The sequence below is a fragment of the Pocillopora verrucosa genome, chromosome 8 (genome assembly GCF_036669915.1).
Source record: "Pocillopora verrucosa isolate sample1 chromosome 8, ASM3666991v2, whole genome shotgun sequence".
NCBI lineage: Eukaryota > Metazoa > Cnidaria > Anthozoa > Scleractinia > Pocilloporidae > Pocillopora > Pocillopora verrucosa.
In genome coordinates this window covers 16,334,939-16,350,471 of record NC_089319.1, presented here as the reverse complement: position 1 = coordinate 16,350,471, position 15,533 = coordinate 16,334,939, and the positions used below count along the sequence as shown (strand labels likewise).

Sequence of the window (15,533 nt, the reverse complement as noted above, 5' to 3'; positions counted from 1 at the left end):
TTAGGCAATAAGCAAAGGATTTCTGGTTGGTGTTCAATAAAGAGAGGTTTGATTTCTTTTCAATCATGGCAATTTTTATTAAAAGATACAATAAATAACACAGGCACAGGTTAATTTCATTTATTTAATTGTATGCTATGACTAATTATCCTAGGACTACCTAAAGATGACTTGATTTTAGTATTTCAGACAGTGGTTGGCCTTGTCAACAATACTTCCAATCAAACAAAAATATCATGAAAATTGAGACTGTTCCTTTCTGAGAAACTACTTATGCAGAGTACCGGGGTATTACAAAGCAAACTTTAGTAAATCTGGTTGACATGTTCAAGTCTAAAATGAATTTTAAGTCAAATTCATCTAAAACTAGTCTGAATTGTACAGAAATAAATCCACAACCAAAAATAAAAATCAGACAAGTTTAAAATTTATTTACTTGAAATTCATTTAAAACACAATGATGTCAATGACTTCAAGCTTACTTCACATAGATTAGCTGCTCTCTGGCTGGTAGTGTTTTCTGAGTAATTCAAGATCCTACTAGTCACATGAACAAGACTGCAGAGCAAGAAAACATACCTATGGAGTGATTCCACATTGGCTCACTGATACATAGAATTTTTGCAAATTCGTATCAAGGGGAAACCCTAATCAATGAGTTGCCGATAATCGATCCTTGTTCTTTAACCCTGCAACGACATTGCGACACATTTGTCGAGTGGATTGTGAGGGTCAGCCTTCTTTTCCTTTTCTCTCTTTGTTTCAGAATGGGAAGTTTGAAATGTACTGTAAAAATGAAAATTATTGATTTGGCAGCTAGTAAGTCTCCTTTGGCGGCAAATCTACTCCACACACTCAAGTGGAAGGGATTTGAATACAGTACTTCGTACAAAGTGCAAGTCACATTGTAAGCATGAAATCAATATTTGTGTTTGCCTCTGCTTTAATATTGTATTTTTATACAGCGTTTAATTTACTGTTTCCGACCAAAGGCCCTTGATTGCTTTTATTTTATTATCTATTACAATGCTGTTTGTGGGCCAGAATCAAGATTTCTGTTGATCATTTGATCAGTTCGCTCTCCAACTTCTCATCCAGTTTGAACACAGTATTGCAAACTTATTAGGCTGTTTTTAGTCTGTTAACTACTAGGGTAAATATCATAACATTCTTATTAAAGGAAAGAGAAAACAACAGTCAAGCTGCAGAAGCTATTGTATGCCTTCACTGTCCTTTCCAAGCTGTTATTTATTTTTCTAAAACCAAAACAAGTCAACTCGAACATTTCCGCTGACACCCGGCACTTAAACAGAACATTTCTCGGAGACAGCACCCCGGCTTCTAGAAATAGAGGATGGGTTATTTTTAGAGGACTCACTAATGCCTATATGTCAAGATACTAGATGAAAATATATGAAAATTGCCTTGGAAATGTATTCCATTAATTTTTCATGAATTTTGAGACATAGTTGTGAGGTATGTTGACACAGAAACACATCACCCTGTTTCCTAGACAGGCCAGAGGATGGAGTGCACAGCAAACAAAATGGTTAGTGGATGATAATTATGGATTATACTGATGGCAGCCGGCTTATAGTGGTTGAATTACAATGTTGATCACTATTCTTTGGTTGGGAAATGATAACTGTGACACTGTCAAGGCACGAACAGCCTGAAAAACTTAAAATCTAAATCCTGGAAAAGTCCTTGAAATTTGTTTCTGAAAAAGGGTGCAAACTGTATTAAAGGCATGACGTATGACCCGTTCCATAACTCTGTCCAGTTACAAACATGAGGTATACACTGTCCTGTAAGTGCTCAAATTGGGCTGGTGATAGTCAATTGTGCTTGAAAATTTTGTTATAGTTCTGACTAATTAAGTTGTATTGTGTAACAGCCATTGTTGAAGTAATTTATTCATTTCCTAGAGTTAACTTTTGTTCTAGATTTCGAGTATGCTTGTTGACTTACAGAGTTATGGTAAACTAAGATAGACAAAATGGAAAAAATTGGGTGAATTAATCCTTTCAAGTTTCAGGCCTGACTGGTTCAAATAGGTATTAAGATCTTGGTCATTCATGGTGGTTTGGTATACTTTAAAAAAAAATGCCCAAATAGGCAAAAATTGTTCACAAGGTTCTCAGCAATTTCAAAATTTTCTGTAATCTTCTGCCATAAAATTGCAGGCAGTCAGCATACTAACTGACAACTTACTTTTCTATCAGGTGGTATTCCTCACGCTTACACCCTATTAGCTCATGATTTTTACAAGCAAATCCTGGAACACAACTGATAACATCTCAGTGTTAGAGCATGTACGTCATAAGTGGACATTTCACATGAAAGGACTTTGGCACTACCCTCCAAATGAGCCTGTGCCCAGCTTAACCAATTGGTTCTCCAAATTTTGGACATGGTTCGGTGTATCAAGATTTAGAGGCTCAGGTGGCCATAGTTACAGTTGACCAAGAACTAAGTTACGCCCTTCATGAGAAGACTCACTCTACAGCAGAGTTCAGCAGGTCACCTGTGAGACATTTGAATGACCTGAACATAAAATACCAGTGTGGGTATATTTTGTAACCAGATTAATAAAGAATCTTCTGTTAAAACACATCCCCATTTAAATATGTACTTCACCATTTTAATGTGTACTTGCATAGCTGTACATCTTCTCTATAAAGTGTTCTAAGAACCCTTCAAGCTGCATGCTCCCCAGTTTCACCCACATTTATCAGTTCTTTAAAACAAATATATACAGTCACAGCTATTTCTTAATTTTTGAGCCTTCAGTGTGTATACTAACTATTGGATAAGCCAGCTTAAGTTTTACCTAAGTCTGATAAAATCCACAGTTAATTAATAATCTACGATTTAATGGAAGCTCTTTTCACCTTAAGTTAATTATTTATAAAAACAGATCTTTTCAGTTTCTGAATATACTTAATATAAGTTTAACACTTGCTATACTTATAGAGCTGAAAAGCCAGAACACTCTCAATAAACTCACTAACTCTTAGAGACCTACAGATAAAAGAGTTGGTGCAAAGGAGAGTTTGTGTCCTTTTGTTCCTGATAAAAAACACCAAAGAGAAACAAATTCTCTGGTCTGACTGCTGTATATAATTAAAATGTATCAAATAAATGTAATTTTTTAAATAAATATATATCCGGTATGCTGTGAAGAAAAACAGTCAGTTCAGTTCTTTTTAGTCTTGAGATAAGATAGAGTGTGCAATGAGAGCTGCAAGCTGCTCAACAGCACTGGATTAATCAGTGAGCTCAAATTTCACTAACAAAGTATCATTCTTACAATACTGTAGCTTGTGGACCTCATCAATTGGTGCAAAATGTTCGTAACCAGAATACTCAGAACTTATTACACTGTGTGGAGGTACTGGTCTTTGAAAGGCACTCAGTTCAGGTTTGGTTATCACAGTTTCTGTAATGTGGTACTGGAGAGACTCGTCATCTGACTGATCCACAATAGATAAGGAGAAACCTTTTGAAAATGGCCATTCCAAGTGGTTGTCATAATCACCTCTCATCATATGAACATAAAGAGCCACATGTGTACCAACTCCACTCTTCACACCATTTAAATTAATCCTCAAGCACAATTTGTACCCACGTGGACCGGCATAGAAACCTGGACTGTACATGACTGGGCTTACACCACTGATGGCATCTTGGCAACACCTGTCAATGTTTTCTATCTTCCAGACATACTTTCCATCACAAAGTTGCTGTTCTTGACGTAGCAACTTCACCCTGTAATTTCAGGAATAAAGAAAAATGTATACATTAAGACCCTTAATTTGAGCTTTTAAATTTACTTTTCCATGTACATGCACCGCAGTTGCAATAAGTGACTAGAACCTTAAAAGGAATTGAAAAAACTTCAAGTCATCATGATCAAGAGCTATAGTTCTTGGAAGCTAAATCCAAATGACTGGACCGAAAGAATTTAGTATATCAATTCACCCTTTGTACTACAATGCACATTCAGAATTCTTAGCCAATTTGAACACAACATGAATAAGATGAAATGCAATAAACTTTAGTTACAAATGTATCCTGATCCAGCAGCACTTGACAAGACTGACTCATTTAATTGAACATTTAACCCTTAAACTCTCAGAAGTGATTTAAATGCAACTTCTCCTTACAATTCCAATCAGTTATTTTGTAAACAGGTTATGAGGGCAAACAATCTTATCAGCTGAAGGGCTTCATTTTGGAATAAGTTCATATTCTTATGTCTAAATTACAGGGGAAAGTATGGCAGTAAGTTGGGAGAAATATCAAGTGGACCTTGGGAGTTAGAGGGTTAAAGCAAACATAAAAAAGTAGACAAAAATCACAATGCACTGATTAAAAATTATCCTGATCAGAATTTTGGTTTACAATACAGTTTTTTTTGACTGATCACAAATGTATCAAAAACATGCATGTTATAAGTTATCAGGTGAAGGTAAAATTACATGGAAACTATCATAAAGGGAAATAAGGCCCACATTGAGTTGGCACAACAGGGTTTGAGTTGTCAAGGGTCCATGATTACATTGCCTAGAGGAGAACAAATTGAGCTTGAGCACAATTAGTTAACTTGGGCTTGCAATAGTTGGTTCAAATTATCAGGAAAGTGTCAACTGTATTAGATTTAAATACTTTAGATAGTAACAGTTTGTCGTGGATGGGCCAACAAAGAAACTTGTTAATTGCCTTTTATTATAATCATGCAAATTCCCATATACAACCACATGACTTAAGTTTATGGATTAGATAAATTAATGTAACATTTTGTGTTTCAAGGGTATCCAAACTTGTCTAGTAACAGTTTACAAGGTATAATGAATAATGACAATGGGATATAGATCAACCCACTTGGTAAAAAAAGGCTTTATGTAAACATGCATTCCATCTGCCAGGGGTTGACAAGCTCACTTTGAGATTAAAGATGTACTATTTAGAATCTGAGAGTTATGGATTGCCAACATCTAGCACAATGAGACATTACGAACAATATTTATAACAACCTTATTTTCTAAAATTAAAATTTAATTAAAAACTTAAAACTGATACAAGAAATTGGAAAAAAATATTTCCTTAACAAATTTTAAAGATAGGAAAACTGTAGACACTTACTCAACTTCCAGTTCATCCACTCTGTCAACTGTTTCCTTCTGCTGAAGGGTTAAACGGTCAATTTCCTTGCGCTGCTTATGAAGGGTTTTCTGAAGGTCACCAGCTTCACTTTCCAGCCATTGGGTCCAAATTGCCTGTTTTTCAGAAGGAAACTTATTTTCATCCTCCAATTTTACCTCTGTCCCCTTTACAGCATTTGTCTGCATGACCTCCTCATGATATATGAGAAAAATTTTCATCAAATCGGTGATTTGACTCAGATGTTGTTCCACAAGGTGTTTCCCTGCACCAGATCGAAAGCCCTGAAAAAACAATTGGGAAGCGTTAGTTATTATCTAGGTATTGAACCAAAAAATTCAAATTTCAGGCCACCTGAGGCGATGGTACAGCTCAATTAGGAACAAAATAATTTATTAATGAAAAGCTTATTATAAAGTTAACACAGTCATGTCTTTTATCAGTGTCTTGAAAATGATTTGACTGTTTTCATCAATAACCTAAAATAGGGTCAATGTAATATTAAGAATAATAAATATAAGATCATAAATTTACTTCATGAAGCTATTATTATATTAATATTAAAAAGATCATAAACTTCAGTCAGGTGAATTAAGTCTTAGAAAGCAAACGGAATGGACTAGCTGCATGTCATTCTTATAACCCACACTTTGGGTACATGTAAAGAAATAATTTTGAAACTACTACTTTTAATGTTGGCCACTACACGAGTTTTTTTTTTTAAATGTTAATTAATCTTAACCCACATCAAACTTGTAATTCTCCTTACTGCCAAACATACATTTCTTATAATGTTAGTTCAGAGAACTTAGTATTGGATCAACTTATTATCCCCAAATTGCTATTTTTCTTTATTCTCATCATTTATGTGGTTAATATTGTATTGATATATGTAAGGAGAAATTCTGTCTTGGTCACTCGTGGGAGTTAAGGATTCAGGGATTGTCCTTTTATACAGTATCAAAACTTGTTGAGTTAGCTTTGTCAAATATATGCAGTACATGGTTCATATTTGAGATTTGTCACTTTCCTTACCTCAAATTCACATCCACCATCTTTGAAGGGGCAGTCTGTCTTTACATTTGGACAATGGTGTTGTAAGTGTAACTTCATCTAATTTTGAAAATAAATAAATGAATAAATGAATAAAAAATGAAAGAAAACACAAAAAACCAAAAAATTTATGATGTTTATTTTCTCAGAAACTACACATGTATGGTTGTTTAATTCAATTATTGTTCATTGGCTCACTTTCAAACAGCTATTCATAATAATTAACTCAATCACTTAAAACATACAGTAATTACAACTTATTGTTAATGAAAACTGTCTTACCAATTTATACATCTATCATACTTATTGTTAATTGCAATAAAACATATAAAAAGTTATCTAATTTATACTATTAACTGAAAATTCTTAGTAGACAAGTATCTTGTGTAGTGTGTAAGCAGTGGCATCGTGAGAGTAATTTAGGTGTCTTGGTCAAGGACATGCATCTTTTCAGCGCTCAAAGCTGAACTTTGTTATTGGCTCACTAAACAATAGCTTGGCCACTGCATGTCACACCAACCATATTGATCTGTTAAAGATGTCTTCACTTCTGAATGTAAATTTATTACTTGATTATAGCTATATCTTCATTACCTTGTCTCTCTCTATGCCTTCTTGTTTACATTTATCGCATTGCTGAGGATACTTAGGGCAGCTTCCAAAGTGTTTCTGAAAGAAAGGAACAGTCCATGTAAGTTTATTAACCATGAAACCACCACTAACTTTATCTTGACAGAAAGATGTAAATGCAGAATTGTACAAAATTACAAGATATTTTGATTTTCCTCTTCAGGAATCCAGTACTTAAAAAAGCAAAACAGTAAAATGACTGAATGCCATAGTACCAGGTTGATCAGGTATCAATCAACCTGTGCAGACACAAGGGGAAAAACATTTTCTTCCCCAATCTATGAAGGTTTTGGAAACCATAAACTCTTTTTCACCCTAAGGTCACAATGTTCACTTCTAGCTAGGATATAAAATACAACATCTTAACCCTTTCACTCCCATGAGTGACCAAGACAGAATTTCTCCTTACAATATCAATACAATATCAACCAGATGAGTGATGAGAATTAAGAAACATATCAATTGGGGGATAATTGGTTGATTCGATACTAAATTCTCTAAACTCACATGATAAGAATTGTATGGTTGACAGAAAAGAGAATTACAAATTTAATCTAGGAGTTAAAGGGTTAATGTGTTAATTTATTTTTCTATAAACTTGTCTTTTCCACAATGACACGTGTATTTTTCAAAGATGCTGACATTTAAAAAAAAAATACAAGTTTGTGTCATTAAGACCAATAAACTTTAATTTGCAAAGTCTGAAGTAACCCTCAATTACAGGATAATTTCCTTTACTGAGTCATAAATCTACTCTACTAGTACATCAACCGAGTTGTCATGACAGACATTATCTTGACCCTTTGATAAAATCTTACACCTGGTCTGAATCTTTATAATTCTCTCTTTCAGTTTCTGTACATTTGCTTTTCAGTTAGCTAGAGGAATTTGGTGTTTTATCAAGATCATAAGCCTGGGCATTCAAACTGACTGATTATTCTATTCTTGTCATGAAATTACTAGCTTAATATAGAAGACAATGTTTTGATATTGTAAGGAGATCATCTGTTCCTTGGTAGTCACTTGGGAGGTTAAAAGGGTTCTTGGGAAATATAAAATAATGCATTTCATTCAAATAAAGGAGAATATGAAAAAATGGCTGCATGTCTGTACTACAATAGATGTAAAAATTACTGTTACAGAGAGGCTTACCTCCAATTCACACCATGAAACTGCACTGCCACAGTGCTCACAGAGAGACTTTCTGAGCACACATTCACTTTCCATGTGATGGTGGAGATTTTTCCTTTTTAACTTCACCCCACAGTTATTCTCACATTCAACACAAATATGGAGGCATATTTTGGAATGATCCTATCATGAAGGAAATTAAATTATTTTACTATATGGTAAAGTTAAGTCCTGAGGTAAATCCAAGCATTCTGATTGGTTCTTACTTGGTCAAGACTTTGCAATATGGACTGTTTCCAAAGTAATGGTCAGAAGCATGTGTATTTTTGGTTGCAAAAGCTTGCAAATTCAAAACAAACAAGTTTGGTGCATTATAACTAGTGCCATATAATGAATCACGTAGTGTACCAAACCTTGCTTGCTCAAGCCATACCAAGGAATATTAATATGCAGTTCTTTTTGTACAGACCTTGCTGCAATTGGTCTGTACTGCCATGACCTTGGGCCAATATTCTCTAGCATGGCCCTTGCACTTGGTTTGTAAGAAATCAATTTTAAAAAATTCACATTCCTGGCAGCTATGTACTGTAATAAAATATATTACCCTTGTTGTCTACAGACTGACAGAACACCTTCAGAATGCAATATCTTAAATTAAGACTGCATGCTTCAGCTCTTGCATGCTTTGAGTAGCAGATAAGATTGATCTATGAGCTGATATTAAATTCATACCAATAATTTTTATATCTGACAGCAGCTGCTTAAAACTTTCTCTTACCTATAACTAATGAAAGAAACATGAATTATTGGCTGATGGCTGACTGAATTTGTTCCATGTGGTATGTTCAATTTGTCTCATGAGACTGTGCACTGATAAATGTGTGCAATATACAGTTAAATTGTCTCTCGCTGAATTGTATTTTTCGAGATGTGGTTTCTTAAAAAGTGCAATCCTAAGAGACAGCCATGGCAAGTAAAACATACATTTTACATAATCTCATGGGCATGGGCTAATTTCTTACCTCTAACAGTGAAAGAGAACCTTTCCAAGGACATCCAGAACCTCTCGCTTTACAGAAAACTTCCAATTTCAATATTTCCCGCTTTGCAAAATTGTCTGAATAGATCTGAAGTTTAAGGATGAGAATAAATTGAATTAACTCAAAATGGTATAGTATCGATTTTAAGTTTCTCTCACACCTTACAATATTGGTTAAATAGGCCTCCTTTGTTAGAAATGAACATTATACAATTTATCTTAAAATGAAATCTAGTCATCTCTAGTGACCCAAACAGCAAGAGTCAAGGAAAATTACATAGTATGCTCTCTTTTTGGATATATATATTTTCAATTTTAGTGTTAACATTCATTGTAAGTTCTTTAATACCTTTGACTGTGAAAGCAGTTCTCCATCCTCCGGGCAATGTGAAGCACCAGCACTACCTCTACAAAATTAATGAAGGATCGAACATTATGTAATTAAACATATCTTATGGTTTGAAACAAATAATTAGAGTAAAAATTTTTAAAACTTTTAAAACTACTTTATATCCTTTTTTTTTCCTTTCAATTGTTAAAAAATCATCATTATATTCCATGATCTGTAAATATTTGGTCACAGCTGAATCTACAATACACAATTCAGCTGCATTGAACACCTGAAAGAAGCATGCATTCCTGGCTGAAGGTATGTTCTTTTAAGAATAATGCGAACTACAATAAACCATACCCTAGTAGTATTAGTAATAGTCAGCTAGCTCCAAAAGACACATAATTTACACAACTGGAAGGTTAGCCCACTAGTAAAAGACAAATATCCTGACAAATGACTGTAAAACTCTCTGACTCTCTGTGTTAAGAACTCATAGATGAAGCAGAAGCTTAAAATTAAAGAAATCAGAACTTCACGCCAATTTTTCGCTCTCTGTGAGATTGCATTTCTTTCTTCAATCATCACTATTGTTGTAAGAATAAGGAACATGGTATTTTGCAGTTGAAGTGATAGATGCAGAGACTATTTATATTCAATAAGGACGTACTCCTCTTTTTGATAAAAACCAAATGTTACTGTAACGAGTACGCTTACATGAAGCATTGAGCTTCCTGCGGCCGCATGGCATCTTGGGAACAGCTTCCTCGTGTGTCGGCCATGTTGTTAGCATAGTAAATTGTAGCTCTGCTCTTGGGTTAAATATAAGTTGATGTTTTGGTACCTGACCGCCTGTTTAGCTATCGTTACAGTTACAATTAAGGCTAGAGGAACAAAACATATCAAAATATCCAAAACACACCCAGGTCAACCGTATTTATTTAGTAATTAATGTATAAACGTCAGATTCTCAGGAAGAGTACTTCCGAAATAACAACCTTTTGTTATTGTTTGGGTAAAGTTTCAGTGCAGCCCCATAATATTGTAAAACAAATCTGTTTTCCCAATGGCAATGTATTGTTTTTGTCATTGTTTTCTCTGTTCAAGAACTGAATGCATAATGTAGGATGGAGTTGTGCGGAAATTTTACCAATTGTTCATTCAGTTCGAACCGTTTAACTCAAAAGAGAGTCCGAATAGACTGCTCGACAAATTTTGGAAACTCGATTCATTACACTTATCGATCATTGACTTAATCATCAAGTTCAGGGTTTGACCTAAAGACAATAAACTTTACTAAGGTTTTGATCTGTACATCTATGTTTTGTATACGGTTCCTGCTGAATTACCTCATAAAGCCTTCAAGACATTTCCTACAGAATCTGTGACCACACTCCGTCTGCACTGGTTCTCGAAGCCCTTTACGACAAATGGAACACTTAAGCTTGTTTTCTAATGGCGGATCAAAATCTTCATTATAACCTTCTAACCCTTCCACGCGTTCCCAGCGAGGTGTTAATTCAAGCTCATTAGGAACATGTCCAAATGGAGCATTTAGTGGCAACAGAGAGAGATTCTCCTCCCCAACGATGGAAAAAGCCATTACACTGCCCGATCAACACACAACTCCTACGCTAGCTCTTGAGATGTCTGTATTGCATCACCGTCTAACGTTGCGTGTTTACAACTAAATCTACACGAGTCCAGGCCTCGAGCAAGCCAACCTTACCCGAGTAGTACCGAACCGAGATTTTGGAGCCTACCAATGACCAACATCAAAGCTATGGTAACCATCTAACTCGGCAGAATAATAATAAACGGATATTAAATCTACAAAAACAGCACAAGGTACCGGTAGTATCTTGCGTTTATAGAATTTCCGTTTGCAAAATTTGTCAAATTTAGATCCTGCAATCCAAATCTGTCCTTGCCTGCTCAAGCCAAATTCCACGTTTTACCTCACAGTTGCTCAATAAATATTTGTATTGTGACAAAATGATCTTTGTGAACAGAATTTTCTCTCGCTTGCATCTGACAGCAAACTTAGCCTTTACATGTAAGTTTTCTGCCTCGGAGCGAAAATACATCAGAACATATTTCATGTGACCGCAAGTTTTTGTGACAGATTGAAATTAAAGACATACAGCAATGAATTTCACAACTTTCATTTTGTCAGAAAAGCACACGATTATTTTTGTCAATTCTGATCGACCAAGTCTACATAACGAAAAGTTGAATTGAATTTAATCACTTTGTTGTTTTACTTCAGATCATAAATAATGGAAGCGATTCGCAGTATTAGGTTTGGGCCTGAACTCGATAAAAATTTGTTCACTTGCACTGAAGGTGATATTTTCAGCAATCACACATGGTATAAACTGTAACATTAGGCCTCTCTATCATTTTATGCACTTTGGTCTTTTTATGTATTAAATTGTTTTCATCCAATTTCATTTAGGCAATTAATGAGCATGATGCACACAAAGTCTCCTTTATTGTCTAGGAGCTGAGTCCTGAAAAAAATTAAGGCAAAATGCACAACCCACCTAACAGAAAAGTGTCATGTCATGTTCTTATTGAGTTACTCTGTTGGTAACCGGTCAAGTAGTCCCTAAAGTCATCTCACTCAAAGTCATGTCCTTTGCTTTAGAACAAACTTGTATGATCACATCTATCTGCCAACCTATATGATTTTCAGTTGGTGAAGGAAAAAAAAATCCATTGAGATATAAATAGAAAGAAAGATTTTTGAGCTATGATCTTTCCTTTCTAAGAATACTGTTTTTAGTTATTTGCTTTGGATGAGAATTAAAAGGAACAATACTAAGTAGCATGAAAATAAGATTCCACAAAAACTCTCTAAGAGTCAATGTACGAACTGTCAACTTACTTTTCTATCAGGTTGTATTCCTCACCACTTCACCCTCTTTGTTAACGACTTTTATAACCAAATTTTGGAACACAGGCATACTGGGACAATGTATGGACAATGCATGTAAAGGAACTTTGGTTATACTATTTCTTGTGGTAAATGAGCATCATGAGTGTCACGATTCTGTGAACTCAAAAGGGTTGTTTATTGTGCGAACTCGACTGCCGCCACGTGTGTATTCGTTGTCTCCCTAGTCTTCTAAATATAAAGATGTTCATCGGCCCAGTGGCGTGACCGTGTAACGCAATATCACGACATCTTCCCCTTTTTACAAAGTTTATCTTCAAAAGTTAATTAATACTTAATGTTCGGTTTCGATCACTGTTCAAATCACATAAAATCGATAAAACATTGTTCTTCATTGAAATCATAAAAAGATAGAAACAGACCCAACGACTATTTAGCGGCTCAATCATTCAATGTTCAGTTCATATGGTAATCCTGATGCCATAAAGGCGGTCGACGTCTGCGTTCTGATCGACGAGTTTCAATCCTTTGTGGCTCAAGCTCAGTTCCCATCTCATGTTCAGGTGGCATTCTCTCTGTTTTGGTCTCGCCATGGAACTCCGGTGGAGGAGGTCCTGGCTCTGTCAGATTTGGCGCCGGTTTGAGGGTAGACTCGGGCGGAGTTAGTTCTACCAGACTCATAGGTGGTGCTGTTTCCGGGGTCAGGCGCAGTTGCCGACGGTTGCGTCGGTATCGCCTGCCGCAAACTTCAACTTCATAAGACCTGTTCCCCAAGGCTTTCATGCAGGTCCCCAGACTCCATTCCTCCCTTCCGGGAAGCCGCATCCTGATGGCCTGTCCACACTTTAGTGCCTCTAAAGGGCGAAACTTTTTGTTGTATTGTTGAGCTTGTCTTTTCTTGCGCTCAGCTAATTTGGAGGCTGTTTCCTGGTGTGATGGCTGCCGCAGGAGCGTTTCATGGGTTGGTAAGAAAGTGCGTGTGCGGCGTCCCATCAGTCTCTGTACGGGTGATGTTCCTAGACCCTCTGTTGGGGTGTTGCGCCAATCAAGAAGGGCTAACAGCGGGTCTTGCCCATCCGCTTTCGCTTTCGTCATCAAGTTCTTGCAGGTCTTCACGGCATTCTCGGCGCGGCCATTTGACTGGGGGTAACGGGGGCTCAAAGTTCTATGTTCAAACTGCCATTCTCTCACGAATGCACTGAACACCGATGACGTAAACTGAGGTCCGTTGTCGGTAATAAGCACGTCTGGTATCCCATGGCGGGCGAATTGTACTTTACACGCAGCTATCACGCTAGCAGATGTGGCCACCTTAACCTCCTGGACTTCAAAGAACCCACTCCAGTAGTCGACTAGGACAAAGAAATGTTGTTGCCCAAGGTAAAAAAAATCGGCACCTAGCATCGACCAGGGACGCGACGGGATCGGATACGGTTGCAATTCCTCGCGGCACTGATCTGGCTGGTACGACTGGCAGATTGAGCATTTGGAAACAAAGTCCTTTACTTCCGAATTCATGAGGGGCCAATAGAGGACCTCCCTAGCGCGACGTAAACACCCTTCGATTCCAATATGTGATCGGTGAATTTGCTTCAACATTTCTTTTCTCAGGGAAGGGGGTACCAGCAATCGCTCCCCCAGGAATACTAGTCCCTTGTCTTCTATAAGCTCACTTCGTTTGTCATAGTAAGGCGTCAGCTCAGGGGTACAGGACTTCCTTGACACTGGCCATTCACCCTTGATTGCTCCGATTAGCTTTTGCATCACTGGGTCCCTGGCAATCTCGTTTCTGAATTCAGCGAGCCTGTATGGTGCAATCGAGAGGTTTTCTGAATGATCTATCTCGGCAAGTGTACAGATCAGACTTGTATCGTGCTTGGAGGCTTCGGTGGTGTTGCGGTATGCTCGACTCAGTGCATCTGATACCCACATAAGTTCCCCTTTTTTATACTGCACATCCAGGGAGTAATTCTGAAGGGCCATCAGCATTCTCTGGAGTCTCTTCGGTGAGTTGTGTATTGGCTTGGTAAAAACTGCCCTTAGTGGTTCGTGGTCAGACTCGATGTGTACAACTTCGCGTCCCAGTATGTATTGATTGAACTTGTCGGTTGACCACACTATGGCGAGGAGCTCTTTCTCGATTTGAGCGTAACGCGTTTCGGTGTCGGTCAGAGCTCGCGAGGCAAAGGCAACGGGCTGACCCTTTTGCATCAGTACTGCACCTAGACCCGTTATGCTGGCATCGCATTGGATTGTCACTTCTTCAGTAACATCATAGTATTTCAGTACCGGGGCCTTGGCCAAGTATTCTTTGACTGTGGTAAATGCTTTCTCATGCTGTGCAAGCCAACACCACTCGACGTCCTTGTCCTCAAGCCTTCGCAAAGGTTCTGTCATGTCGGACAGGAGTGGCAAGAATTTGGCCAGATAATTGACCATCCCCAAAAACCTCTTCAGGCCTTTCACATCAGTCGGCGGTGGCATATCCAAAATAGCTTCAACTTTGGCTGGGTCTGCCTTTAGACCATCAGGAGTCAAGAGGTGGCCCATGAAACGCACTTCGGTTTGAGATCTTTTCAGCTTGAGTTTGTTGAGCTTGAGGTTCCACTCCCGGCATTTCTTGAAGAACGCACGTTCGTTCTTTTCAAGGCTCGAGTTGACCTCTGCGTCAGTTTCGCCAAATCCAGCGATGAGGAAGTCGTCAGCGATAACTTCAACTCCTTCTAAATTTTCTACGAATTCATGCATGCGTCGCTGCCAAACTTCAGGCGCACTTGAGATACCAAAAGGCATGCGGGCCCATCTATAACGCCCAAAAGGCGTATTGAACGTTGTCAGGAAACTAGAAGCATCGTCTAAGAGGATTTGGTGGAAACCATCCTTGGCGTCACAAAGAGTAAATTTCTTGGCACCTGTTAAGCGGGAGGCCACTTCATCGATAGTCGGCAACTGGTAATGCTCTCGCCGAATGGCACGATTTAAATCTCTCGGGTCAATACAGATGCGTACTTTGTTTGGCTTCACTATGGCCAACATGCTGGATACCCACTGCGTCGGTTCTGTTACTGGAATAATAACTTTACGATCAACAAGTTCGTCCAGCTTGTTTTTGATGCATGGACGCAAGGCTACTGGCACTCGCCTCGGTGCGTGGACAACTGGTTGCGCCTGTTCGTCTATGGCTATTTTGTATGTTCCCGGTAGGGCCTCTAATCCGTCGAATACGTCCTCATACTCTTCGAGCAAGGAGGCTTTGGGACACTTGACGTGTAATGCTAGGACGT

The 15,533-nt window shown here is 37.6% G+C and overlaps 1 protein-coding gene across 1 annotated transcript; it reads right to left on the bottom strand.

The window, feature by feature from the left end:
* Window positions 1-2,622: 2,622 nt before the first annotated feature.
* On the bottom strand, window positions 2,623-11,020 carry LOC131791272 (TNF receptor-associated factor 6-like). The gene is made up of 8 exons (XM_059108621.2): window positions 10,700-11,020; window positions 9,369-9,426; window positions 9,003-9,107; window positions 8,002-8,163; window positions 6,814-6,888; window positions 6,202-6,279; window positions 5,149-5,450; window positions 2,623-3,771 (listed from the first exon to the last, which is right to left on the bottom strand). Exons 1-8 carry the CDS (start codon window positions 10,951-10,953, stop codon window positions 3,270-3,272), a joined length of 1,536 nt encoding a protein of 511 aa, XP_058964604.2. The 5' UTR covers window positions 10,954-11,020; the 3' UTR covers window positions 2,623-3,269.
* Between the last annotated feature and the right edge of the window lie 4,513 nt (window positions 11,021-15,533).

Coding starts and splice junctions, on each gene's coding strand:
- LOC131791272 (XM_059108621.2), bottom strand. CDS start 10,953: ATGGCTTTTTCCATCGTTGGGGAGGAGAATCTCTCTCTGTTGCCACTA. Junction 9,108..9,368: donor AACTGCTTTCACAGTCAAAG/GTATTAAAGAAC, acceptor CTTAAACTTCAG/ATCTATTCAGACAATTTTGC. Junction 6,280..6,813: donor AAGGCATAGAGAGAGACAAG/GTAATGAAGATA, acceptor TTTCAAAATTAG/ATGAAGTTACACTTACAACA.